At 38.5% G+C, this 14,367-nt stretch overlaps 1 protein-coding gene across 1 annotated transcript; it reads left to right on the forward strand.

The window, feature by feature from the left end:
• Nucleotides 1-913: 913 nt before the first annotated feature.
• On the forward strand, nucleotides 914-12,352 carry Apn3 (aminopeptidase N3). The gene is made up of 15 exons (XM_028180321.2): nucleotides 914-1,072; nucleotides 4,282-4,838; nucleotides 4,914-5,078; nucleotides 5,153-5,467; nucleotides 5,606-5,789; nucleotides 5,862-6,103; nucleotides 6,195-6,387; nucleotides 7,126-7,315; nucleotides 7,561-7,661; nucleotides 7,983-8,159; nucleotides 8,374-8,558; nucleotides 9,050-9,217; nucleotides 9,806-9,952; nucleotides 11,316-11,385; nucleotides 11,779-12,352. The coding sequence occupies exons 2-15, from the start codon at nucleotides 4,282-4,284 to the stop codon at nucleotides 12,100-12,102; spliced, it is 3,018 nt and encodes a 1,005-aa protein (XP_028036122.2). The 5' UTR covers nucleotides 914-1,072; the 3' UTR covers nucleotides 12,103-12,352.
• Nucleotides 12,353-14,367: the final 2,015 nt, after the last annotated feature.

Genomic DNA, 14,367 nt, shown 5'->3' on the forward strand with positions numbered 1-14,367 from the left:
GTCGGAGGAGGGCGTTTGTCCAGCTCCGGCCCCTATGAAGAAAGAGGCAGTCTCCTCCCGGTGATGGTCACGGGGCGACCTAAGGGGGTTGAGGCTGCGCCGCACGCTACCGTCACTCTAGCGCGCTGGTACCAGGAGGACGGGACGAGGCGTCGGTTTTTCGTCGTCGCTGTCGTCGCTGTCGTCGCCGAACATACTGTGGAAGAGCAACCCGGTCGGCGGTGTATCTCGTTCCGACCCGGCAGGCTGGTTCTGGCCCAGCGGGATATCCCGGAACACCAGCGGCATCGCCTGGACGGCCTGCCAGGGCCGCCGTACCGCGGAGACCGACGTCGTCGGTCGTCGACTATCGCCTCGACGACCCGTCGGTCGGGCGTCCTCGGGGTGGCGCCCCGTGTCTGGTTGTAGTGTTGACCGCGGGAACCCCCCTACTCTGACCGGGTTCTGACCCCGGACGGAGATCGGACGTCGGGTGTAAGAGTGCAGGGGAGTCGTTTAGTGAGTGGGCCCTAAAATCCTTGGGCCCGCGATCTGCTCTCTTCTCACATACCCCGCGCGCCCCTTAGGCGCGGGGACCTCGTAGGAGGTTCGGCCACCGCCCCGAAAAAAGAAAAAAAACCCACTTAACATTAGGTGGATCGAGCAATCGATTATCTATCGAAGGAAAAATAATCCACTAATCTAATAATAATATAATAAAATAATAAAATTAATCCACCCAAAAGCATGCCGAAGACCAGGCAAAGTGGAGGAGCTTTAGTAGGAAAGCGGATCCTGGGGTTAGATCGGAAAAACGCTTGGTAATAGAAGAAGAAGAAGGAAAAACGAATCAGCTAAGCTATTTTTCCAAAAAAAATCGCAAATCCAACCTAATCAATTAAGTCTGCGATAAAGTCAACGATAGAGCACCAAAAATTTTCTTCACCATAATGATTAACTGTAATTCTCATGATATTTTTTATCAGTGGCGATTGTGGATATCGTTTGTATATTGTAATCAACCGATTAGGGCGGCACAGTCGCGGGTAGCCTTCCCGCTTTAGTGGTGCTGTCTGTATTGAAATTTGTCAAGGTAAGATATACAATGTTTAAGATATTATTAGCTTAATACTTGCAAATGAGAGCGTTCTGGCCTGCTCATTGTCGTCATCAAGATTAATAATAGATTTGGCCGATTGTTTGTCAAATATGAGCACGGCTCTCATAATGCAAACTGTTCAGAAACCGTTGTAGAAAGAAGTATTGGTGAGTACGGAAAGTGAATTTTAAAATTATTAAAAAAACATCATCCTTTTCAATGTCAAATTTTTACCATTGTTTCGTTCTCGGCTATGGTATCAACAATATTGTGATTGCAGCGGATTTTTTAGTTTAAGCTTCATATTATATTATTGCCATGAAAAAGCCATATCTCATGAATATAGGGTGTTAAGAGTCCGTTTCGTGTGATAGGAAGAAAAATACCCGCAATATGAGAAAAAGCTGCGGCTGAACTCTCCCCTCCCGCGCTCCCGCGAGGCCATTGCCACCGTGTTTAAGTCTATTTATAATTGTGTTACATTGCTTGTTATACGAAAATATTAGTAAAACATGCTTTTTTTTATTGCCCTTGTAGGCAGACGAGCATAGGTCCCACTTGTTGGTGAGTGGTTACCGTCGCCAATGGACTTCAGCAATGCCAGGGGTAGAGCCAAGTCGCGGCTACCATTAATTACTCTCCACAAAATGCGTATCGAATCCGGATTATTTATAGCTCTCCTGCAATCCTGAATAAACAGAAATTAGCTATCATTTATATAATTTTGCGCTTGTGCTAATTTGTGCGCCCGTAATCAGAGACATTCAAATTACCAACTGGCCCATTTGATATTTGTTTACCCAATCACACAGACTATCCAATATGAGTGTTTTCAATTACTTTGAAATTTCAAATTTTGAATATAGCATCTGTTCCTTCGTTCGAACCCAACTCTAGGGCTAAACTATTTAGTGCCAGCATTATGCAGGATGGTGATATCATGGAGTTTATTCATTAGAACGACGTTATTTCTTTGTCGCACAAGTATTTCATGAACTTATTTTAGATACATATGTATTAAGTGAGAAAAAAAATATGACTGACGCATGATATTAACTCCGACACACTACACATTACATCAGCTCTATTACTTTTTCATATTAGGTTCCATTGAATACAGTTTGATTTTCTCAAAAATTACTGATAAATCTCGAGTAATAAACTGAAGAGTCTCCATTTCTGGTGAATGTGTCACCGTAATCTATAAATGCATTAAAAATTCTTTTGAAAGTATAACTGATAAACATCGTAGTTCTGAATACATAATTCGTAAAATTGTACTTTTATGAATTTGTTGATTACGCTGTAAAGATTGCTAATCAGTTATTTGGACAATCGCTCGATCAGATTAAATTGAATAAGGGTTAGTAAGTGAAATATTTAATCTAGGCTTCAATTATTTTGATAAATTCGTAAATTTAAGTAGGTACATATGATCGAGCAAGGTTTCAAAATGTAACAGAAGTGAATGTGAATGCTGAGTAATTATAAGTTTCAGCTTGAAAAACGGCTGCTTTCATCGTCATAAGTTCTTAAATCAAGCACGAAATTAATATTCGCATTCTCTGGCTTCCTACTTCGAAACTGCAATGATGTCATATTTAGAAAGAAAGACTATATGTATGATTTTACTGGTGGTAGGACCTCTTGTGTGTCCGCGCGGGTAGGTACCACCACCCTCCCTATTTCTGCCGTGAAGCAGTGATGCGTTTCGGTTTGAAGGGTGGGGCAGCCGTCGTAGCTCTACTGAGACCTTAGAACTTATATCTCAAGGTGGGTGGCGCTTTTATGTTGTAGATGTCTATGGGCCCCAGTAACCACTTAACACCAGGTGGGCTGTGAGCTCGTCCACCCATCTAAGCAATAAAATAAAATAATAATAATAATAATAAAATGACCTTAGGAAACTTTGTTACCGGGTTATTAATTTTAATCCCGTTTTCTGACATGGCCTTCAGATAAAACACACTAACACTAAGGTTATTTTAGTGATAATATTTAATGATTGATTAATGGCATTTATCATTGCATTGTAAAACTAAAGATAATGTGGCGTTTGACGCATTGTCGAAAAGTTTTATCAGGAATTTGTGTAGGTACATATCAGGTGCGGGAAGTATGTATTGTACTTATCTACTTAATTGAATTCCTATCAACAAAAACAGTACAACGTGTTTCATCGATATAGAATTTAAAAAAATCCTAAAAAAAAACATGAAATATCTCCGCAAAATCCGTTCACTCGTCTAGGAGGAGTTCATTAACAAATAAATGTTCTAAAAAAATGCATAGATAATCTGGTGGTGTTCTATGGCAGAGCAAAAGTCCTCTGATCCATCCAATTTTATCTATTGTTTATGGTCCAATCATTCGTGAAGGCGTCAAAGTTTTTTTTTATTTTTATTGCTTAGATGAGTGGATGAGCTCACAGCCCACCTGGTGTTAAGTGGTTACTGGAGCCCATAGACATCTATAACGTAATGCGCCACGCACCTTGAGATATAAATAAGTTCTAAGGTCTCAGTATAGTTACAACGGCTGCCTCACCCTTCAAACCGAAACGCATTACTGTTTCACGGCTGAAATAGGCAGGGTGGTGGGCACTGTCCGCGCGGACTCACAAGAGGTCCTACCACCAGTAATTACGCAAATTATAATTTTGCTGGTTTGATTTTTACTACACGATGTTATTCCTTCCCCGTGTCACCGTACACCGTGTCGTGTGAAGTCAATTGTGAACATTTGTTATGTAAGTATTTCATTAGAAAAATTGGTACCCGCCTGCGGGATTCGAACACCGGTGCATCGCTACATACGAATGCACCGGACGTTTTATCTTTTAGGCCTTCGACGTTGTAGATGTCTATGGGCTCCAGTAACCACTTAACACCAGGTGGGCTGTGAGCTCGTCCACCCACCTAAGCAATAAAAAAAAAGTATAATATGGTTGTTTGTTATCGTCAAACCTTCAAAATCTTTCAGTATTCATAATGCTATCATCACTGTTTGTGTTATTCGACCTTTTCCCGTACTAAAGTCCCGCAAAAACTGATTAAAATCACTAAGGACTGAGACATAAACTTCTTAGAAAATTCACTTCAGAAAGCCATTCAAACCTTTCATTTTCCTAAAGGTCAATTTCGAGAAACGATTTTACTGTGAATTGTCATCAAATCAGATTCTTGAGAAAAATTATTTTGCAGATGGCGACGTACAAGGTCATTATCTTCTTGGCGGCGTGCGTGTTAGCACAGGCTTTCCCCGATGAACCAATTTACAGGACAAACAACACAATATTTCTTGACGAGAAACTAGAAGGGGAAATCTTTGAGGATATTGAGGCTTTTGAAAATATTGATAGAAGTATTGCCGCTAGTGCATACAGACTGCCCACAACCACCAGACCTCTTCATTACAACGTGCTTTGGGCTATTGATATCTCCAGGCTAAGCTTCTCTGGCACCGTTGAAATCCAACTGTACGCCACTCGGGCTAACGTAAGCGAGATAGTTATTCATGCCGACGACCTGGAAATCACATCCGTGATTCTCAGACAAGGAACCGTCACGACACCCTCCACTTACACCCTCCAGAAAGAGTTACAGTTCCTGAGACTGCGCCTTAATACGGGCACTCTCGTCTTCAATGCTGCCTCTCCTGTGATTTACACACTGACTATTGATTTTGCTGCTCCCTTACGTACCGACATGTATGGTATTTACCGGACCTGGTTCCGGAATAGCGCTAATGACGTCACAAGGTAAGGTATACGGTTTTGTATCAAAAAATTGTATTTTTTTACATACCGCCAAATTAATGTAAATGTTGATCCCAGATGGATGGCCTCTACACAGTTCCAAGCGACATCAGCTCGTTACGCTTTCCCTTGTTACGACGAGCCCAGTTTTAAAGCAACTTTTGATATTACGATCAGACGTCCGACCACCCACAGAAGTTGGTCGTGCACAAACATCAGAGAAACACGAGTTTCAACCGTAACGTAAGTTGTGATATTATTATGCTCAAATGTTACAGGCAGCGGATTTAGCATTTATATATCTTACTGAATTGCAGGGGCTATCAAGATGATATTTACAACAGAACTCCATTAATGTCTACATATTTGATTGCTCTTATTGTTGCTGAATACGAATCTTTGGAGCAGCGTCAAAACGGTGTCTTGAGGTATGAAGTAATCGCAAGGCCCGGAGCCCTATCTGCCGGCCAAGGGCGGTATGCTTTCGATGTGGGCATGGAGCTGTTGGCGACAATGAGCAGACACACCGCTATGGACTTTTACAGCATCCACCCTAATTTAAAGATGACGCAGGCTTCAATTCCCGATTTTTCAGCTGGTGCCATGGAAAATTGGGGTCTGCTTACTTACAGGTAAATTTCACTTGCTTTACTTTTGTTAAATTCTATGGACTTGCAGACTTAATTCATTATCTATTCAATTCATAGTGTTAATTAACAAAATATGAACCTCGATAAAGAATCGTCTAAAAAGTTATTCTAAAATTACAGAGAAGCATATTTAATGTACGATGAGAACCATACGAATGGCTACTTCAAACAGTTGATCGCTTACATCCTTTCTCACGAGATCGCCCATATGTGGTATGGAAACCTCGTTACTTGCGACTGGTGGGATGTTTTATGGCTGAACGAAGGTTTTGCTCGCTACTACCAATACTTCCTCACTGACTGGGTGAGTTTCATTTAGTACCACAATCGATGATCTTAGTCTAAAAAGAATAATACTTTAATTGCTTTTTTCTAGGTTGAAGATTACATGGGTCTTGGAACTCGATTCATTGTAGAGCAAATTCACACGTCCCTTTTGTCTGACTCGGCCAACAGCCCTCAGCCCTTGACCAACCCAGGTGTTGGCAGCCCCGCATCAGTGAGTGCCATGTTCTCGACCATTTCATACAACAAGGGTGCAGCTGTGATTAGAATGACTGAGCATTTCCTAGGCTTCGAAGTACATAGACAAGGCTTGAACAACTATTTGATTGAGAGGTAAGATTCAGCATTGTAAATTTTATTGTAATGTCTTTTTTTATATATTTATAAATGACAAGCTCAAATATTTTTATGTTCTTTTATCTAGATCTTTTGACACGGCTTTACCTATCCATCTCTTCCAAGCCCTTGAAGTTAGCGCTAGAGCAGCTGGAGCTTTATCAGCATACGGACCAGATTTTTCTTTTGTTGACTATTACAAGAGTTGGACTGAACAGAGCGGTCACCCAGTACTTAACGTTCAAGTTAACCACCAGACTGGGGATATGACTATCTACCAGGTGAGAAACAGTTCAAAATCTTGATTCAACTCAGTAAGCCAATATGAATGTCATCATTTCTCGTGAACATTTATGCAAATATTTAATACTTACACATTTTTATTTGCATATATGTGTGTACAAGTGATGATATCACAATGTGATGTTGCTTCTTGATATACAATATCGAAGTCTCAATTAAATTGGATGACCCTCCCACCCTTAAAATTGGAAATTGACTAGAATTCTTAAATCTAAGAGGAATGTTTATCAGAAACCCGTTAAATACGATAAGATCGAGAAGGAAAAGGATTTATTTTCAATTCTACAATTCGACGTACTGTTTTTGTACACAAATTTGCTTATGTTAAGCATCAAAAAGTTTCAAGGATCAATGCTACTGCACGCATTTGCCCGCCCCATAAGAGCATCTACTGTTTTATTTGTAATCTCAGGGGTTTTTATTGTGGTGTATATTATAAATACGTTACTTATACGATAGCTAAATGACAGTAAAAAAATATTTTTTGCGTCATAATAGTAAAGAATGTAAAGATATTTTCACCGCGATTTATCTTATCGATCGATAGTGGGTAGCTTTTATTTATGATTCTTAACGTAAGCACGTTGCAATACGACAATAATACCGAAATGGTACGCGGACGTATTGTTCACGAAAAGCCATGAATGCTCATTTTTCTCAATGCACAATTTTCTTTGCTAATGAACAAATTTAATATTATAATTTTATATATTTAGCGTCGTTTCAACATCAACACTGGTTACTCGAATGTCAACACCAACTACATCGTGCCTATCACTTTTGCCACTGCCCGCAACCCTAACTTCGCCAACACAAAGCCTACTCATGTCCTCACCAAAGCTGTTACTGTTATCAACAGAGGATCTGTTGGAGATGAATGGGTTATTTTCAATAAACAGCAGACTGGTGAGTGCACCACACACCATACATGAATAAATTTTAGACATGACGCTCAAGGTGAATGAATATGTCGCTTAAAGCTTAGTACTTAAGCTTTAATTCCTTTTCTATGCCTGATTTACTCCAAGCTAGGCCGTTGATGCCCAACCTGCTTTTTTTTATTGCTCTGCTGCTCTTTTTATGTATGAAACTTTAACTAAGGTACGATTAAATCAATAAGTATTTCATTAAATTTCATAATTTTTGGACAGGTTTCTACAGAGTCAACTATGATGACTACACTTGGAATCTCATTGTTATTGCTCTACGCGGTCCTCAAAGAACTCAAATTCACGAATACAATAGAGCACAGGTAAATTTTATTATAAATTATTAATAGGTCTTCTAGAGTACCATACTTTTGAAATTTCCTTCAGCATATGAGGCGAAGCATTTCTTACAATGTGTATTTTGTTTTTTTTCTGGGTTGGCATATTTTATGAAAGGTGAGATCTCCCTACAGACCGTTCAGAATCAAGCTCCAGTTAGAATATTATTTAAATAGAATTGGAACTTTTCAAATGCATGGAAGTGTAATTAATTTTTAAAAAGTTATTTTCAGAAATTAATAGTTAGGCCTAATAGTTAGCTCGTAAGTTTTAAGAAGTTTTTCAATCATTACGTATATTTTTAGATCGTCAACGACGTCTTTCAATTCGCTCGCTCTGGTCTCATGACCTACAACAGAGCTTTCAACATTCTTTCTTTCCTTGAGAATGAAACTGAATACGCTCCGTGGGTCGCTGCCATTACTGGATTTAACTGGATTAGGAATCGTCTTGTGGGAACCGCCCACCTCACCACATTGAATGTAAGTATGAAGAACAAGCACTCTGACTTATGTACATCGGAAATGCTGGAACTCCAGCCGTAGCCATAGCTCATAAGGATGAGTCAGTGAAAAAGACTCGGTAAAAAATGGGCACAGCCTTTCGATAATGATCCTTTCTTTATGAGCTTTTGGGTTAAGGGCCTTGATGATAACGAAAATCTTAGGACCACGTTAATAGTTACCTTATTCACAGAATCTGATCACCCGTTGGTCTTCGAATCTGATGAACCAGCTCACCTACTCTCCAATTCCCAACGAGTCCTTCATGAGGTCTTACCTCAGATATCAGCTGGCTCCTCTACTTTGTAACATCAACGTGGCAGCCTGTCGTGCTGCAGCTACTACTCAGTTCCAAGCTCTTCGTGTTAACGGACAAGAGTACGTATCATTTTCTTTAATTGATAGTCTTAGCAGTGGATGCACAGCTTGGCATAATATTCAACTTTAATTCCTGAACTGTGATTGTTTGGGTGTTGTAAACTAGTTATAACTAGTTATAAAAATTAATTATTAAAATCGTACTCTAGGGATGTAGCATATACAAGAATAAGCGAATTCTGTACAAAGTGTATACGATCTTATGGCTTTTGATTTAGAGACACAGTTCTATGATTTAAGTGGTAAGCCAAGGGACCTGACGCAAGTGGGCACCAGCATTTTGTCTATTTCTGCTGTATTTCGTTAAAATTAACAATAAAAACTAATGTTGATGGCCGTCACCTAGTCCATAGATCTTTGTAGCTGCCTCAATCGTGTAGGAATTTAGCGCAGTTAATGCAGGAGGTAATATGCTGCATGTTTTTAATTACAAATACATATAAAAGTGATTAGAATTAGACCTATTTAAGATAACATTTCTCTATACTTAGAGTACCAGTGGACAACCGCAACTGGGTTTACTGCAACGCTCTTCGTGACGGCACTGAAGCGGACTTCAACTTTTTGTACCAGAGATTCCAAAGCCACAATGTATACACTGAAAAGATTCAAATCCTCTGGGTCCTTGGCTGTACTCCTCATGCTAACTCATTGAACACGTAAGTTTTGTCAATTGTAGATCTTTCTTTATACGTTTAGTATGAAAGATTAATTTACTAATAATCACATATTTGGAGACAATATGGTATCATATGGAAGGATATAGAGGAAGAGTAGACCTAAGAAGAAATGGATGGATTGCGTGAAAGACTATATGTGTAAGAGTGGACTGAGCGAAGAAATGGTATATGATAGAGGAGTATGGAAGGAGAAAACATGTTACGCCGACCCCAGATGACTAAGAGAAGGGCAGGAGAATGATGAATGACAAATGCGGGTAACGGACATTTCGAATGGCTATTAGTAAATTTAAGTTTGGTAGGAGATTTTCCTAAACAGGCAGTTTTCACCAGGCTTGTTTTTATTGTTTTAAAACTGTTTTTAAAGGTAAGTTACGTAAATTTAATTGGAATTTCCGTATCGATTTGAAACGTCGCGAGTAAATGAATTCTGCGCGAGTAAATAAATACTTTTACAGGTACTAGTGTATAGTGTATTTATGACTGTCGTCAGAATTTCTAACCCGAATGCCTTGAGTGAAGACTTTAAGCTGATTATGAAATTAATATGTTTTTTTTTTACTCCAGTCTTCTCAACGCCATCGTCCAGGATAACTTCATCATCCGTCCTCAAGACTACACTAATGCCTTCAACAACGCTGTCTCTGGAAACGAAGGCAACACCCAGATAGCTTTCCGGTTCATCCAGAACAATTTGGCTGCCGTCACAGCTGCGTCAGTACATTATTTGTTTCTGTTTAAATTTCTAGCTAAATACATGTGTCGTATTGATTTTGTATTTCTTTCTTGATATGATTTAAAGGAAATGTACAAACAAATCGTATTCGTAAAAAATACGAATTAATTTAATAAAATTTAGTATTGGAAATCTCTTGAAAAGCACTTGAGAAATGGGGCGTTGGGAATTTTTTTTTGTGTACTTTCTGATAATGGTTTTATTTAATTAGAATTACGACTAAAATAATGAAGCTAAAATAATGAAGAATTAGGCCTTAGTCAAGATTTGGTTCATAATCTAAAATAGGAGTTTTTTATTAAGTTCTTAGTTAGAAATTCGATACAACTGAAGCCGGGGGCCACGTTTCGTTGTGAAATACATTCAATCAACTTTTCTGGAATGTCCAGTTTGAATAGCAATGAAGACGGGTTACGAATTTACTGTCAAAACGTACATTTACTTCGACTCTTTCGGCTGAAATATCGTAATTGTGAAAAATACCTTCATATTGCAAATCAAAACCTTCCACAATGATGGTTCAGATTGTTTCGTCCACATATTTTTATTTTTTATAAAAAGAATTGTTACGCGCTTTCTCTATTTTATAGTAGAGACGAAATTCCTAGAATCGTCAAGAATATTCCACAAAATTCTAGTATTGTCTCCGCAATCTGACAATAGATGGCGTTGCACCTCTCGAGCGTTCTAAATATATACTAGATCCTTCGATATTCGTTCGACTATTCGGTGATAGATGGTGTTACTCTTACCGGCGTAACAGAACTATTACTAAGTGTCGTTTTACAACACCAAAGAACACATATTCAAGCTTTTGCTTAACAAAAACTGTCTGTAGCAACAATGCAACATCCTCATTACCTATTATTTTATTTTTATGTAACAGCTAAAACCATATTAATAAAAGATTCTTATGTAAGCAGTAAGTTGCCACTAATAAAAAGCTTCCACTTATAGTGCTAAAAATTGCCCCTTTCCTTAATTTACGATGATAACATTATTCATAGTAAATTATTTAACAGGGCGTCAGTCAAAAATCAAAATCAAAATAAAAAAAAAAAAATTCAACATAAATGAAAGTACATACTTGTTGAACGTCAAAAAGAACTACCGCCAATTCACAAAAACTAGCTTCCGTCCTGAAAAGAACTGGCAAGAAACTCAGCGGGCATGGTCTTTTTTTTTTTTTTATTATGTTTTTTTTGTTTTTTTTTGCTTTTTTTGTATTTTTTTTTTTAGTGGCGTGGAAGTAGTAACCATAGACTCGTACAACTTACTCTTAATCTCCTACGTTAGTACTTTGCTTCTTTCTCTTTTATTTAATATTTCTTCTGCATTCAGGTTCCAAAGTGTCGCAACTCCACTATCATACGTCTCATCCAGATTAAGAACGGAAGCTGAAATTGTTTCAGTAAGTAATTTTTAATGACTTTTGTGTTGTAAATGCTTAGCTTAGTTAATGTGTGAGATAACAATTTTCGAAGGTGAAAAGGTAATTAATTATGTTTAACCATATTATAAGCAGCGAATATCTATAATTTACAAAGCCTATTTTAAGTTCTTATCGTTTCAATAAGATCATCACTACTATTATATTACACTACCACTGCCGTCACTTCATTTTCATTTCTTTTTCATTGTCGTTTCCCCGTTTCTTAAAATATTAGTAACTTAATGTTATTAATTGACGTAGATAGAATTGTAGATATTGATTATTTTTAATCCGGTAAAAATATTTTAAGATAATAATAATTTTTTTGTAATACAATACAATATGATTAACTTAAATTTATATTTTAAACAGTTCCAAAATTGGGCGACTCAGAACCAGGTAGCGTTGGGTGAAGCTTACCAAGCTGTGTTCCGCGGAGCCGAGACTTCCCGTGAAAGCATTGCTTGGGCTTCCTTAGTTCAAAACGACATGAACAGCTACTTCGTCACCGGAGACACGGTCTATGAAGCCTCTACTGCTGCAAACGTGATCACATCACCATCCACTACAGTAACTCCACCCAACCTGGTGGAGCCTGCGACTCCAAGCCTTCCAGTGCCTGATGCAGCGCCAGTCTCTACTTTCTTATCTGTAGCTGTTGTGGCTTTAGTCGCTGTAGTTAACTTGATCATGTAGTTTCATAGTTATTTAAATTGTGATTTTTGTAGCGAAAATTATGATAAGGTTGTTATAAAAATTTTTATGCTCGTGTGAGTTCATATTGGTCTCCAATAGACAGGGTATTTCATTTTGGGGTCAAAGTCATTTTGAATAATAAAAGTTCTAATTTTCGCTATAAGAATTGAAAACTATTTGTTTTTATAGTCGCTTAATGTAAATATTGTTTTTTTTGTTAATTTATCAATAAAGTTTTATAAAAATAAAATGGTCCATTTTTTTTTGGTTTGTTTTCAAAACTGCCTTAGAATGTGCTCTTCTTGAATATAATTGTTTTGATATTGTGGATACAAGTTCCGAACAATACCATTTTGAGCTTCGGTCCACCATGACACACGCACGGTGAAAGAACTTCGATGTGTAGTCTGTTAAAGCCAACGACGTGGGACAGTAGTCCAAAAATGCGAACCTCACATTGAAAAGTTTCTTTTACTTTTTACGTTTAGTTTACTTTAGTTACTTCCACAGTGTTATGTCCTATGGCATTTTGCTATGAGGCAATGCGGCCGATGTAGAAATGATATTTATTCTGCAGATAAGAGCTATACGTGCTATTTATACATGCACTCAAGGGAATCCCTGAGGGAAAAAATTAAAGAAATTAAAGTTCTCACTATGCCATCCCAGTACATCTTTGAAAATTTTATGTATGTTCGTAAACGTATTGAGGAGTTTCCTAAAATGTCGGACATACATAATAGAAATACTAGGAACAAACACAAGCCTGTTGTGCCGATGAGTAGGTTACATAAGATACGAAATTCATTCGGGTGTTTGTCTGTGCGCCTGTACAACAAAATCCCACAGGATGTTCAGAACCTACATATAGATAGGTTTAAGAAAACTATTAAAGAACATCTGTGCAATAAAGCTTACTATTTTTATAGTCAATGATTATCTAGAAGATTGCACAAAGTGGGAATGAGTTGCTCGCTCCGGGCATTTCAATACTGTAATAATTGTTATGTTATAATACTCATTATAAAAATAAATATTTAACAAAAAAACTTTTATAAAAAAAAAATCTAATATAAAAAAAAAAGACATGCCCGCTGAGTTTCTTGCCAATTCTTCTCAGGACGGAGGCTAGTTCTTGTGAATTGGCGGTCTTTATCTTTCTATCCTTCTACTAAGAACAAGGTGACAGGTTTGTTGTGTTCGCTGTGATTATTATTGTCCTGCTCAGGATTCTCATGCTATTGAGTCAACGACCTGATGTACATGTGAGAACAAAATAAGTGTTTTAATTTTATGTATTACTAATCATCCTCCTGGAGCTTCGACTGCGAGGACTACACTTTATATCGCAGGGTTGGAGACTTGTGCACAGGCGTGGGATAAGGTAGCCTATATTATCTCACAACTTAAACTATTCATATTATTATATTTCATAGCCATAATCATCATCATTTCACAGTCGCCCACTACTGGACATAGACCTCTCTTCAGCTATTCCCATTCATTTCTTGCCAGCCGCCCTTGGAAGGTCATCGCACCAGCTCACCAGAGGCGCTCCACGTTATGGTTGCCACTACGCGGTCCTCCTTCAAGAACCCGCCCCCTCTAACAGCTATTGGTTCTACGGTATACAGCCTACTGCCACTTCAGATTGCCGACTCTCTCAGCTATGTCGATGACCTTAGTTCTCTGTCGGGTAACCTCATTCTTGTTATTATCCTTCAGAGAAACTCCGAGCATGGCTTTTCCATGGCTTGCCGGGCGAGCTTATGCTGACGGACTAGCTTTTTACTGGTGGTAGGACCTATTGCGAATCCACACGGGTAGGTACTATCACCTTGCCTATTTCGGCCGTGAAGCAGTAATGCGTTTCGGTTTGAAGGGTGGGGCAGCCGTTGTAATTATACTGAGACCTTAGAACTTATATCCCAAGGTGGGTGGCGGATTTACGTTATAGATGTCTATGGGCTCCAATAAACACTTAACACCAGGTTGGCTGAGAGCTCGTCCACCTATCTAAGCAATAAAAAAAGGTGTATCGTGAGTGTTCGGTCTCGACCCTGTAAGTCTTAGCCGGTAGGACGCACTGATTGATAGCTTTCGTTTTCAGATTCTGCGGGATATGCGTTTTATTTTTGCAAAATGCGACCTTAATGGAACTAAGGCTATGTATTCTGGATTGTCCGTAAATATATGAATATAGAAATAGGCAGGGTGGTGGTATCTACCCGTGCGGATTCACAAGAGGTCCTAAAACCAGTAATT

This window comes from Bombyx mandarina, chromosome 09, assembly GCF_030267445.1.
Source record: "Bombyx mandarina strain Sakado chromosome 09, ASM3026744v2".
Taxonomy (NCBI): Eukaryota; Metazoa; Arthropoda; class Insecta; order Lepidoptera; family Bombycidae; genus Bombyx; species Bombyx mandarina.